Genomic DNA, 14,398 nt, shown 5'->3' on the forward strand with positions numbered 1-14,398 from the left:
GAGTTTTATATCCAAATTTATTGAGTCAGATGGATAAGGCTACAGGTACAGTGTATGAGAGCCCAATATTTCCATCCAACATTCAGATTTCATTGTCCCTTCTCCATATTGTTTGCACTTGTCCACCACGGCTCAACGCTCTGCTCCTGAACTGACGTTCTGTGCCACATACTGTGCAGGTAGTCCTACCCATCGTCACCCAGCATGCAGATGGCACTTAGTGCTGTTTTCGTCTGAAGGAGCAACCTGTTGGAGAAGAGAAAGCCCATTACTAATCAGTTACGTAATTGCTGTGGTCGGTGTAAAAGCAGCTTCACAGCTGCAGTTAAGTAAATGTTGGACAGGTCATAAAGGTTCAGGTGGTACCACTTACAACAAGTATAGATCGGACCATTTAAAACTAAGACAATTGTGCCTAAATAAAACGACGAGCACCAACCTATAGCCTTCAGGACAAGTGTTGAAAGGACTCCTGGACCAGCAAAGTGCAGGTTAAAAAGTAGGGTAGAGGCAATTCAACAGATGTGAAGTCAGAACTCCACATTATCAAACAGTGGAAAGATACAAAATAAGCACAGCCCAACCCCTTTACTGCAAACTAGTCCCACTGACTACAAAAACGGGTGACTCTAGCCTTTACCATAAGCCAACCTCTATGTATACTATTTCTACAGTGCAAACCTAGCCGAAATGCAGTCTAGTGCCAAAGACGAACAAATTTAATGCGTGATGGGAGGTAAGGCGGACTTTAATCTATTGCTATGGTGTTCTTTAAAGAGGGAGTCTAACTCTTCCGCCCCTTTCATGGTATTAAAGCCATGGAGCAGTCTTGCACTGTATATTTGATAATCACAAGATTCCATAATAGCCACGAGAAAAGGGTTTAGCCGTATGCAATCATGGTGTATGTTAATTTGTAAAGCACACTATCACCTGCAAGGATATTATGGCACTGAGCAGCTGTGTGCCTAGCCTTGCCCATGTAGGTTGGCCAATTGACAAGTCATGTTTTCAGAGTCATCTAGAATTCTACAAGAATTTAGAGGCAGCAGCTCTGGTGCGTAATGCAATTCCATTCTTAACGTCTGATGTAACCACGCCTGTTCGCCTAATCTAACTTGGTGTGTGCGAGTAGGAGTACTGCAGAGTGGAGGTGTCTGGGTGGACATGTTGGGGTAACACTTCTTTCTGGACAGCTTACCTTCCGTGAGCCTCGCCTTCCCCCCCGTGGGCTGACAAAGAACCGTAGAACAGCCCACACACAGGACCACCGTTTGTGCATGACTAAATACAGTGGTGATTTTGTAGCAACCTGTAAGAAGAACACAGTTAAAACAGCCGGGTGATGGGATGCCAAACATCTCAGTTATGTCTCTTCACCCAATACATGCACTAGACATAAGCATTGCCCAACCAATCGTGGTAATTTTATTGCATACCCTTTACTCAATTAGCATTAATATTCTACAGCCCTGATTATAAATGACCATGAAATTGGAGCAATTCATTGCTCCCGATAAAATTGAGCACTGCCAAGTCATAATTCATGGTGTGCAATTATTGTTTAAGGGCATAACATACGGATGTTAAGTGCTTATCACACCAAACGTGGCAAGTTTTACTATTTTATCCCATATAAATGTTGGTAGGCTTAACCTGACGATATTCACCCAAAAACCCCCACAATAGTGATGCACAGTAAAGTCGCATTTCTCAATTAACCTGACCGTTCTTAATGAGGCTCCCAACTCCAACTGACATGTAGGTAGCCAGTATCCGGGCTGGCTATTTGTAAACATGAATTTAATTAAAGGATTCTAAATCAGAAAGTGCCGGTAATATCTGCACTTAAGCCCATACACATCTTTAACCATCGACACGTTACAGTCCAAGTCAACGTAACTATGTGGCACCATCAGCAACCGTAAGCTTTTACCCCTCCCACACCCCTAAAGACATTAATTTCACATATACGAAAATGCAGGAGCACAGGCTTTGCAGTCATTTAAATAAGCGAATCGCAAGTGTTAAGATTTTCTGACCATTGCACATTCTGCGTACCTGGACACTTCACGTCCATGAAGTAAGAGTTTGGACTCTGAACCAGACGCTTCTTCTTGTGTTTCCTCTTCTCCTCCTCGGGAGACGGATGCAAGAGATCTTTTGCGAGCTGTGACCACAAAAGGAAAAACAGGTGAGTAATCGAAATCTGCACACTAAAGTGGACATCTCACCAATACCACACTATCAGCTGGAGAGTCAGACTAAAATCAGCGGTGAGCAATTTAGAATGTGCCAACAAAATGCAGTCTAGATTATACAATATATGGGGCATCTTGGGTTCCAGGACAACCTTACATGTCAGCATCATAACCGTAACAAGTGAATATGCTTAACTTATTACAACTTCAGGGTTGATAAAACTTGTATCATGCTCTTTAAGAGTTCCCAGAGGTTGAAAATCTTACAGGGGGTAGTGGACCATTTGGAACAAACACTAGCAAAGCAACTACGTCTGGCCTGGTCATGCGTGTAAACAGATGTTCAGTATTAAAAAAACGTGTCACTCAAATGTAAGAGTACTTCGCAGCACAAGCACACCGCCCAGGCACTCAAATTACCTTCCTCGGGAAACTACATACACGATCTGTAAAAATGCTATTGTTGCTGAAAGTCATACGACTGAAACATGGCAATGGATAAAGCGGGCTGACCAATAGTCACGGTTTTGCTTTATATAGTATTTTGGAACGCATAGTGTTAGAAAATTAAAGTTAAAACTGTCCAAGGCCCGACAAGAATGTCACAATATTCCCGGTGTTAAGGAATCACACAAACAATATTTACCACTCGCCTCAAACATTCAGTTCGGCAATGCAAGTTAGTATGAGCTATCATGATAATTCAGCGGAGTGACTGTCAATAAGTTGTTAAGAACAAATTAAAAAAAGAACCAATTTCAGGAGATTCAAATAATGATTGTGACAACATCACACGCTGCTGGCAATAGCGTTCAAAACAGTTACTTTATGGGCGGTTCTGTGCAATTTTCCGCCTGCCTTAAGCAAACCAATTCGTAGGGGCCCCCGAATATGTAGGACACAAGCATATTCCACCTTCAGCTATAGGGACGATGTCAATATGGAACACTTCTACAAGACTAGTGAACGCACTCGTTCATGAACCCCACCTTCGGTAAGACTTGCCGTATACGCCATCGGAGTCCATCGCATGAGCCTGAAACAGCCGTGCGCACTACCCAGATCTAAAACAGACCCGATACACGACAATCGCATCACCCTTCTTGTCAAAGCCCTGAAAGCAGTCTGCTGGGCAGCACGAGTGCGGACCATTAAGGTTAATGACAACCCAGAGACGAACTCAACGAACACAGTGCGGTTTGAGGCCTACTCTTGGGCTGCCGCAGTCCTGCCCCTTCTCTCCTATAGTCCTCCGATCGCTTCTTCCACTCTCCAACTTAACCTCCGGTCACTTCCATTAAAGCGCAAGGCCCAGGAGCCCCCTGGCGACATCTCGGTAAGAACCCGGCTCACGCGGTTACTCACAGGCATGTTTGCGCAGACACAGCCGCTGCTAGAAAGGAGCGAGGCCGGAAGTAGCGGCCGCTATATAAGAGCGAGCGTGCGCACGACCGGAAAGACGCAATGACGCTAGAAGGTGGCTCTGTTCATTGGGTGGATCTCGGCAGTGGCTCGAGTGGAGGGTAGGTCAGTGACTGTCAGCGGGAATATCGCTGCACCGGTACATAAAGCCCTCAGCCGCCTCAGAAACTCCGTTTATAGCAAACCTAGTAAATATTTGGCAATGGTTTTTAATTCCCAGTAGTAAAATAAACAACTTGAAATTTTATAATAAGCATATCTGCAGTGTCATGGGGTTTACGAAATAATTATATGGAGGGCGAAAAAATCTGCATTTATTTTCGTTGCAAGTTTGACGGTACCGTTTTACGAGTACTCGTTTAAAAGTTGTATTTCAAGATGGCCTCGTCTGTGTTTTCACTAACAAGAGATTGAACCGTTCTTATACGTCCGTCATTACGTATTTTATCAGGCGCTGATCTTCGGTTTATCATAGGTCTTGTGCGGTGTTAGAATTAGCGTTGTCGGTTAATTATACTAGGAGCGTTAAAGGGAACTTGTTCAATTATTAGACCGCAAAATTATAAGCTGAACGTGTAGTTTAGTGGCTACAAACAAAAACATTAACATTTCTCACACAATAAAGCCAATGCGCAGTCACGCAGTTTAGTCTGAAATCGATAGACACTCTGTCATTAGGAACTCCGCCCTTATCACTTATGACTTCTAGATCCACAACATCTATTAAATAAAGTTTAATATTGTAGCCAATTAATGTGCACCTGCGAAATGTAGAGTATTTCCCTATCTCTGCAATACAAAACGACTTCAAGGACTGGTGGTGCATTTTGCTGTACTCTGGGGACACCTTGCGTTATAAATTATTATTGCTTTGAAGCATGCCTGGGCATGTTTCTCCTGCGAGGCTCAGTATCTGCGTAAGAGAGTGCAAGACATTAGCAATTCGGTTGCAAGGGATAACGTCCTCCACTTTATAGATGAGCAAAGTCAACGTGACGAGGGACTTTCACTGGGAAGTCCCTAGATGAATCAATTGTCTGATGGCCGTGCAGAGAGCATCACACCCTCACCCAGCCTTTCAGTCACCAAGGAGGTGAAATACACTATGCAAGACATAGCTTAGCACCGGAAACTCGAGCAGTAAACCCTACTATATGGTTCTAGCCTGGTGCATGGGCAGACTGGTATCCAGACATGGGAAAACATAAGTGGGTTCAAACTTGAAAACATGATGACAGGAACGAATGTCTGCGACTTCATTTACCTTTAGGGCAACTTTGGTGTCCTTAAAAGCCAATTCTTTAGATACCTGCAGCCGAAGAATGCCTTTGGCCCTTGAGGCCCAAGGGGTTCCTGAGCTACTGGACTTCAGCCTGTTCGAAGGAAAGATCCATGTGAGGGACTTGGAAGCACATAACATATCCAGTTTATAAATCTCTGGTGATCACACCTGTTAGACCCGGGATCCCTGGTTGGCTGAGGTAGGTACTTTAGGCCAAACAGGGACCCGTGGTTCCACGTCAGGGAAAGGAAGGTCACCCCTTGAGATAGCCCCGCTCACCCCCTCCGTAGCTTGGCACGAGCAGCCAGGCTTATCTTCAAGGCAAATGTATGCAGTATTTGCAACCACGGTCACAACAACCCAATGATGACACCACAAATAGACTCATCACAAGTTTTATAAAAAACAAGTATAAACTTTATATAATAAGATATATACGTTGTGAGAAAGTGGCTCTGTATATACTGTTCCCAAATAGGTACAGGGTGTACAGAGTCCACAGTCCCCAGAGGCTTGGCAGAGGCTAAAGTTAGATATAACCTTACTCTCTAAAGTGGTAGCTTGGTCGAACAGTAAGGCAGTATCGGAGGACAGTGTAAAGCATTTGTTGTACACACTCAGTCAGCAAATGGTCTCACACACTCAATAACTGAACTCTAGACCAATGGTTTATATATAAAAAATATATGCTTGTTTTATTTTAGAACCAACAATTGGATTTAAAATATACTTTCTCAGAATGAGATGCTTTATATAAATACTTTTGCAATATGCAATAGAATTTTGTAAACAGTTACAAGTGGTTGCAATAGGCAACACTATTTTAAACACAATAATGCATTGAGTTCAATGGAAGTTTCATGTTATTTGCCACAGATTACTTTTAGGATTACTTTTGGAATTCCAGGACTGGATCCTAGATTCAGTCCTGGGTCAGTACTTGGAATCAAGTGATAACAGTCGACTTAATTACTGTGATGATTTTTAGACAATATTTTGCTATTTTAAAAGTTGACACTTAGAAAATATTTCATAGAAAACAGTCAATGATTCCCTATGGCAGAAAATTCAAGTTACAGGTATAGTATGTTCTCGTTACTTTTGTAATCCAGTACTGGGTGCCTAGACTCAGTACTAGGACCTTTATCCAAAACAGGTAAGTAATTACGTTTTCAGATATTATACGAGTTTTAAAGAATATTTAAAGATTGCAGAAATTTGACACTTAGAAGAAATTTCACAGAAAAACAGTCAATGGTTTCCTATGGAAGAAAATTGGGTTACTGGTAAGTACAGTTGTAAGTATTTTTCAGAGTCAGTGCTGGGCACCAAGATCTAGCACTGGGAGCTCACCTAAGAGCAGGTGAGTATTTTCGTTTTTGTTACTCGGCTGATTTTTGGTGAATATTTTTAGTTTTGAAAAGTCCACACTTAGAAGAAATTTCAGGAAAAAGCCAGTCAATGTTACCCTATGAAGAAAATTGACTTATCGGTTTAAAGGTAAGTACTCGACTGGCAGAGTTGAGGTTCTGGGCATAGACTCAGGGGTCCCCCAGGGTTAGGTAGGTACAGTTGGTTCACTCCCAGCAGCACTAGGGCGGCCGGGTGCACAGAGAGTTAGACCCAATGTTATCCTATGAGGGATAGGGGGGCCTTGGTTGGTGGCTGCTGACTAGCAGGCCACGCAGCTGTGGGAGCTGGGCTCCTGGTCACTTACTTAGGGCAAGTGGGGAAGTAGATAGGTGTAGAGGTTGTACTGCCAGGGCCACTCGGGCGGCTGGGTGCAGGATGCTTTTGAGCCTTCGGGCGCTCAATTGATTTCAATGGGAAATCTCCGGTTTAGAAAAAGACTGCAAGCTCGGGGACGAGGATTCTTCAGGTGCCACCACCACTTTGAGAGGTAAGTTGGGTAGTTGGAGGTTAGGTAGGTACCCCGGGATTGGGCACAGGGGGCCGCGGGGCGCCGGGTGCAGGGGTGCCTTTTGGTGTCGGGAAATCTTACCCTCTGTTGATCGCGGTTGGGGGGGGCACCTTGTACTGAGGCTGCAGGCTTCTTCAGGAGTGTCGAGGGAGGTCCTTGGGTGCCGGACTCGGGGTCACAGTCGCCGTGGGGTCGTCCTCGTGGTCTTTGTTCACTCCGCCACAGGCCAGGCTTGGCTGGTGCAGAGTGTGCTGGGTTCGCGGTTTCGGGCTGCTGCCAGGGATTAGAAGTAGATTTTGAGTAGAGCCTCTACTCATGGGAGTCCCAGGGGTTTAGAGTCAAAAGGTAGCCAGATCCTCCGGGGTTTGTGAGGTTGCTGGCCACAAGAGATGCCGGGTTGGAGCAGAAGCAGGTTCGAGGGTCGACAGGCCGGTAGGGCTGGGGCCAAAGCAGTTGGTGTCTTCCTCTTCTTAGCAGCAGCAGGGCGGGTCTTCTTTCTTCTAGCTCTTCTTCGGATTTTTGAATCTGGAATCTGGGAAGGAAGGTTCAGGGTGCCCCTAAGTACCAGATTTAGGGGCGTTACAGGAAGGTGAAGGGCAGGGACCAATGGGTCCCTGTCCTGGGGTGGGTACACCCCCTATCCTGCCTCTCTCCTGTGGGAGGGGGACAGTAGCCTAGTCCTGATTGGGTAGGGCTTCCCATCTTCAAGATGGCGAGAGCCCGGGGATGTGCTTCACCTCGCCTCCCCCACCTGAGGGGTGGGGTTGGCAGGCTGGCACATCCCCTGTCCTTATTTGGGGTTTACGGCCAAGCTTCCCGCCAGAGTGGGGGGTTGCAGTGGCCTGGGGAAGCTCACAGAGGCAGCATGCCTTTGAAGCTTCCCCCTGCCCATCCTGGGGGAGGAGATTTAGCACCTCGCCCAGGATGTGCATTGTTGCAGGCCCAGGAGAGCAGGGGCTCTCCTACCCTGGGGTCCAGCAACATGTCTGCTGTGTGGCAGCCTAGGCAGCCTCAGAACAGACGTGGATTGTGGATTAGGTTTCAGGGGGCCTCTCTAAGATGCCCTCTGTGGTGCTTGGTACATTAAATCCCACACTGGCATCAGTGTGGATTTAATGTGCTGAGCAGTTTGGTACCAAACTTCTCAGGCTTCAGTGCTGCCATTATGATGCTGTGGAGTTTGTGTTTGACAAGCTCCCAGCACCATGTACTCTTAAATGGCAGCACTGCACTTACAGGGCCCATGAATGGACCTGGGTACTGTAGGGGCACAGGGCTTCTGCCTCTGTGCCCACACCACTGGCATAGTGCACCCAGCTAGAGGGGTGGCTGATGTATGCCAGGGCAGTGTAGTTTGTGGGCATGGCACACAGGGATGTGTGCCATGTCGACTCTCTGTTTTGTCTTGTACCCAGACACTCAGCCTGCCAGGGCAGTGTGTGGGTGTTAGGGTACAGGGCCTCTAAGGGTGGCACAATGAGTGCTGCAGCCCTTAGAGGCCTTCCCTGGTCACAAGGCCCTGGGTACATAGGGTACCATTTACCAAGGGCTGACATGTGGCCAGGGTTTGCCAATTTGGGCTTTGGCTGTTAGGCAGTTTTTAGGGAAGGAACACAGGCCCTGGGCGCCTGATCGGCAGGAGCCCAGGGCACAACAAGGAAAAGTGCATCAGCTATTAGGCAAAAAAGGGGGGGGGGGGTTACTGCAACAGAAACCCACTTTCTTACATACGTTAAGACCACACCAGATAAATCCAACATATGCTTATTTGTAATATTCTTTCTGGCCGGTTGTTAGGCCAGCCAGCACTTGTAAGTTCTGGCGATATTAATGAGCACTTCTAAACAGTCTACTGTAATCCTAACACCATGTTATGCAGATCGTAATGCTAGAACCAGGCACTTTTGCAATGTAAAAATACTGCAATGCGTACGCAACAATCAGACACTTTGCAATGTAAAAATAATGCAATGCGTAAAAACAATCAGGTACTTTACAGTGTAAAAGTAATGCAATGCGTAATACAACCACCAGGTACCTCGTTATGCAGAAATAAGGCAATTCGTAATACACTAATCAGGTAGTTCGTTATGCAGGAATAATGCAATGCGTAATACGCTAATCAGTTGTTCGTTATGCAGAAACAATGCAATGCGTCATACGACAATCAGCTGGTTCGTTATACAGAAATATTGCTATGCGTCATACACTAATCAGGTAGTTCGTTATGCAGGAATAATGCAATGCGTAATACTCTAATCAGGTACTTTGTTATGCAGAAATGATGCAATGTGTACTACGACAATCAGGTACTCCATTATGCAGAAATGGAGTAATCCGATCAGGGTGCTTCAGGCGCCCCCTCCGCCACTTGTGCTGACTCGCAGGTAGCCTTTGACAACAGTTGCCCCCCACACGGGTATGGTATAACACAAAAAGTGCAGCTTTGCACTCCGGCCCCGGTACTGCCACTCCCTCGGCAATACGGGCCGCGATACGAGCCAAAGCAGAGGCTCGCGCTGCTGAAATGAGGAAGAGGCCGAGAGCATCTCCCTCCGAGCCCGCACCCCGCCCCAAGAGTAGAGACACGTTACCTGGGGGGCGCAAACTCACTCTCCTCTCCTCGTCCAGCGACTTGGGCCTCCGATGCAATCTTTGGGACTTGACAACGGCGGGCTCGGGCCGGCTGTGCGGGCCGCTACTGCTACGAAGATCTCAGGCTGCCACACGGCACACACACACATCGCAGCTGAGACTTCCTTGAGCTTCGGGTGCACGATCACCGGGCACTCCACGCGAAGATCTCAGGCTGCACGATGAACACGCACGCAGCGTCACTGAGACTCACTTTAACTCCGGGTGCACGATAACAAGGCAATACTCACAAAGGTCTCCCGTTGCACAAAGCACATGCACACAGCGTCGTGGAGACTCACTTGGAATCCGGTGCACGATAACAAGACAATCTTCACGAAGGTCTCCCACTGCACAAAGCACACGCACATAGCGTCGTGAAGACTCACTTGGATTCCGGTGCACACAATAACTGGACAAACCTCACAAAAGGTTCAGGCTGCAAAAAGCACACGCACACAGCGTCGATGATCCTCGCTTGTCCCACGATCACAGGGCACACCTTACGAGGGTCTCAGGCTGCAACAAGCATGCGCACACAGCACCGCTGAGACTCTCCTGGAAACTTTTGTGTTCCTGAGTTTGTGCAACAGGGAGTCAGCTCACCTCGGGCCCTTGGGGGTAAGTTACTTCAGGACACAGCACAGCAACATCCTTTCAAGCAGGGGGACACAGCACACAGCAAAGTCCCTTTAGCCTTTCCTTGGTTAAAACAGAAAACTGCAGGCCAGGCCCAGAACACACAGCAAGGGTCAGTCCTTTCCTTCAGTCTATTCAGTTGTTTCTTCCTTGGCAAAGGTTCCTCTTGACCATGAAGTAGCTCCAGTCTTGTTCAGTCTTGATCAAGCCATTCTCCAAAGTTCAGGGGCTTCAGCTCTCATAGTTATACCCCCCAATGGCTTTGAAGTCTTTGTTTTTCAGGAGGCACTGACCCCTGTTCAAAACAGTTCTGGGTGCCTCCCTGCCAGTGACACCTTCTTCTATTGATTAGTGGGGGTCTGGACACAATCACTCAGCAGGAGATGGGACAATTGTTTTATAGCAGCAACACAGGCCTCTTCACCTCTAGGGGTTACTCCTCCCCTACACTCCAGATGCAGGCCAGCCTGTTGCTGTCTCACCTCCTACCCTGGGTCAAGACATTCCATAGATCCTATCGCTTTCAAATCCAGACAGTCAATCCACAACCAGCCAGAGACACACAGAAATGTTAGAGCACAAAAACCCAGTTGAGGAATCGTTACTACGCAGGGGCTGCCGTTCGTGTGAAACCATTCATTCTCCTAAGAGCCGTCACATATGAGAGAACCATCGACCTTTAAGAATAGATCTGATACGCCGTGGTCATAAAGACAAAGATATAGAGGACAGCACAAGAAGATACCCAGAGATATATAAGTGGATAAGGAGTGACTAGACGACAAAATGAAGGATGGCACCGTAGCTGAATTCCTACAACCATGCTGTAGAATTCTCAGTTTATGGGAAGATAAACCCATCTAATTTCGAGAACACGAAGTAGCTTTAAAGAAAATTTATCCCCCACCAATTTGCCCGTTACAAAACCACTAAGTAACAGGTCCTGAAGAAGATGGCACTTAAAGAGGATTAAGCCATCGAAACGTGCGTCGACCAGTTTGTATGACACGCCTCAGCGTTCAGCACAACATCAGAGGGTTGAGCGTTTCACCCCTGTTAGCTTGTCCCTGTGCATGCTGTTTGGCTCTGGGGTGTGTAGTATTTATGTTATGGATGCCAGTGATATGAATGTGAAGTGTGTAGAGGTATAAATGGTATGGGGAGTCTTTGATTTTTTGTTTTTTGATTAATGCCAATATCTGCATGTTGGTTCTAACAGATACAATAACTCTTTCCTTCTATTTGGTATAAATTTTGTTCTTCCAAATTCAATATATATATGTAAAGATTGTCCTATGTTTGTACGATTTGGATTGTTTTGTATATAAAAAGAATTCTTTGTATGTTTTTTAAAAAAAAGATGAATTGCACTTATATGCAAAAATGATGAAAAAACAAATAAATTAAAAAAATAGACACAATTAAAATGTGTATATAAGGGTGTTTTTTGCTTGTTACATGTGATATAAAGCAATATAGGTCTAGAGGGATACTTTGCATTGTAGAGCACAAAAACCCAGCCACTTCTAAAAGAGTGGCTTAGAAACACCCAATGCAAAAACCATCTTCATAAAAAGATGTGTTATTACATTGTGAGTTCAGGCATACTAAACTTCACCTCTCCATGTTAAGCCTTTGGGAAGATAGGCTGGAAAACATATTACACAGCCTTCCCATTCTATTCTATGGGCAAGATGGCCTTTCAAAAGTGAAAAACAAAATGGAGATTATTTTACTGTCAGGACATGGTACACACCTTAGTACATGTCCTACCTTTCACATGCACTGCACCCTGCCCAGGGGGTACCCTAGACCTACCATAGGGGTGTCTGATATACATAGAAAGGGAAGGGTAAGGTCTGGCAAGTGGGTGCACGTGGCAGAACACATGACAGTTTAATAACTATGCACAGGCACTGCAATGGCAGGCCTGAGTTCCCTTTTTAAGGCTATTTGTGTAGGCGGCGCAACTAGTGCTGCTGGCCCACTAGTACCATTTGCATAACCAGCCCTGGCACACATAGTGCACTTTACTATGGACTTTACTAGTAAGGCAAAAATACCAATCATGGTCAATCAATTACCATTACACTTTATACAGGGAGCACTGTCACTTTGACACTGTTTAGCAGTGGCAAAGTGTCCAAAGCATCTAAGTTGGCAAAACAAAATCTATCACAGCACCAAAAATAGAGGAGGTAGCGGCAAAAAGTTAGGGGTAATCACGCCAAGAAATGCCAGGTCTAACACGTGTCCCCTCCAGCCGAAAAGTTGGGGGGAACTACCTCCCTTCATGGGAGCACTCATCACTAAGGCGGTTAAATCTGGACAGACCATCAGCATTGGCGTGTTCTGTTCCAGGACGATGTTCCACCGTGAAGTCCATTCTCTGTAGGGAGATGGACCACCTCAACAGTTCTGGGTTTTCACCCCTCATCTGCATTAACTGTCTGAACCAGGAAGTGAGTCCCAATCAAGTAAGGCCTCAACTTCTTCAGTGCCCAGACCACAGCAAAAGCTTCCCTCTCAATTGCACTCCATCTCTGTTGCCTGGGAAGTAGCCTCCTGCTAATGAAAGCTAAGGATTGGTTTTTTATTTAGTTAGGTCTATCTCTTTGCGGGTTCCAAATTAATTTTTTAAGAAATTGGAGGGAGCTTTGGGTAGCTTCATATGAGGATATAAAAAAGGTAGACGAGCTATTGATGTGTTAAAGCTACCAAATGAACAAAGAGGTCTTGACTTTCCTGATTTTAAAAAGTATTTTTGGTCTGCTTTTGTAACCCGTTTTCGCAGCCTCTTAAAGCCTGAGCACAAAAACTTCTTCCATCAATTTATACTTGGTAAGGATAGTAATATGTACTTATATGTACTTATATAGGACCAACAAACCAAACTATTTTAAGAGAGTCAAGTTTAAGACTATAAGGGATAGCACATTCATTTGGCGCACTATTCTTACTAGATGCAATATGTAATTTTACCATGATAAACTTCCCTTATGGGATAATCCGATATGCCAAGAGATTTTCCATGACGCTGTTAGTAAACGATGCTCTAGATACGGGGTTACTTGCTTGGGAGATCTCTATGATTACAATGGATTTGTTTCTCTTAATAGCTTGCAGATGCTGCACAAACTGCCTGATTATATGTTTTTAAAATACTTACAGATTAGAGAATATTTGGTCAGACACTTAAATCTGATTAAACCAACCAGCTTTGAGGTATGGGAATGTTTATATAATGGGAAATCAAAGTGTGATAAGTGAAATGTATAAATGCTTACAGAATCTAAGGAAAAATTACTCTGAAAGATTAGCGGGGGGCTGGAGTATATCTTTGGGGTCAGAGGTCACATCTAACACTATAGAACAAGCGCTGAATACTATAGCTAGTTCAGTGCATTCTGTTAATCTGCGAGTGCAGCAATTCCGTACTATATGCTTGTTACATTATACACCGGAAAAAATATCCAAATGGGTTAAGCTTGGCTCGGGCAGTGATAGGGCAAAATGTCCCAGATGTGATCTATATGCTGCGAATATTACTCATATGTTTGCAACCTGCCCTGAATTAGAGACATATTGGCAGCAGATCGGCCAAGTATTTTCTCAGAGGCTGGGAATAATGACATCAATAACAGTTACAGAAATTACGTTGGGATGTAAGATAGTTGATGATAGACTGATGCGATTAGCTTCAATACTGCTAGTCGCTGCTAGATTGGCAATAGCCCGTGTCTGGATCTCTTTTAAGCCACCTTCTGTAAACAATTGGTGGCAGTTGGTAAAGGATACCTATGAAATGGAGAAAGCTTTGGCTAAGGCAAGGGGTACACGTTCTATGATAAAGCTAGAAGCAATATGGGGTCTATTGTTTTAAGCTATGATGTTACTTTGAGGTATATGCTGTTGGTTTGTTTTGTTGCTCTCTCTTGCTCTTGTCTTTATATGATATATTTTTGCTTATTTCCTCTGTTTTTTAGTTTTTTTCTCTATGCTCTTTTTTTGATATCTTTTTGCTTGTATTGTTTTCTTATGTAAGAAAATTGGTGTAGTGTTTGTACCCCATTGGTTGACAATAAAAAATATAAAAAAAGAAAGCTACGGGTTGGTCCAAGCCCTTGTCGTTCAATTGTGGGAGCACGGCTCCCACACCATGCTCTGAAGCATCTGTCTGTATCACAAACGCTTTGGAGAAATCAGGCGCCTTGAGCACGGGCGCCATGCACATGGCAGTCTTCAGGGCATCAAAAGCGGTGTTCTGCTTGGGTTTTCGGATCAGATAGAACCCGCTCA

General features: G+C 45.1%; 1 protein-coding gene across 2 annotated transcripts; it reads right to left on the reverse strand.

Moving 5' to 3' along the window:
- Positions 1–3,603, reverse strand: RPS27 (ribosomal protein S27). 2 transcript variants are annotated; one of them, XM_085639113.1, is made up of 4 exons: positions 3,567–3,603; positions 2,062–2,170; positions 1,202–1,312; positions 1–246 (listed from the first exon to the last, which is right to left on the reverse strand). In XM_085639113.1, exons 1-4 carry the CDS (start codon positions 3,570–3,572, stop codon positions 218–220), a joined length of 255 nt encoding a protein of 84 aa, XP_085495239.1. In that variant the 5' UTR covers positions 3,573–3,603; the 3' UTR covers positions 1–217. The 2 variants fall into 2 exon arrangements, with proteins under 2 accessions (XP_085495239.1, XP_085495238.1); XM_085639112.1 differs by lacking the exon at positions 3,567–3,603 and adding an exon at positions 3,207–3,233.
- Between the last annotated feature and the right edge of the window lie 10,795 nt (positions 3,604–14,398).

Source organism: Triturus cristatus, chromosome 12, assembly GCF_964204655.1.
Source record: "Triturus cristatus chromosome 12, aTriCri1.1, whole genome shotgun sequence".
NCBI classification, from domain to species: Eukaryota; Metazoa; Chordata; class Amphibia; order Caudata; family Salamandridae; genus Triturus; species Triturus cristatus.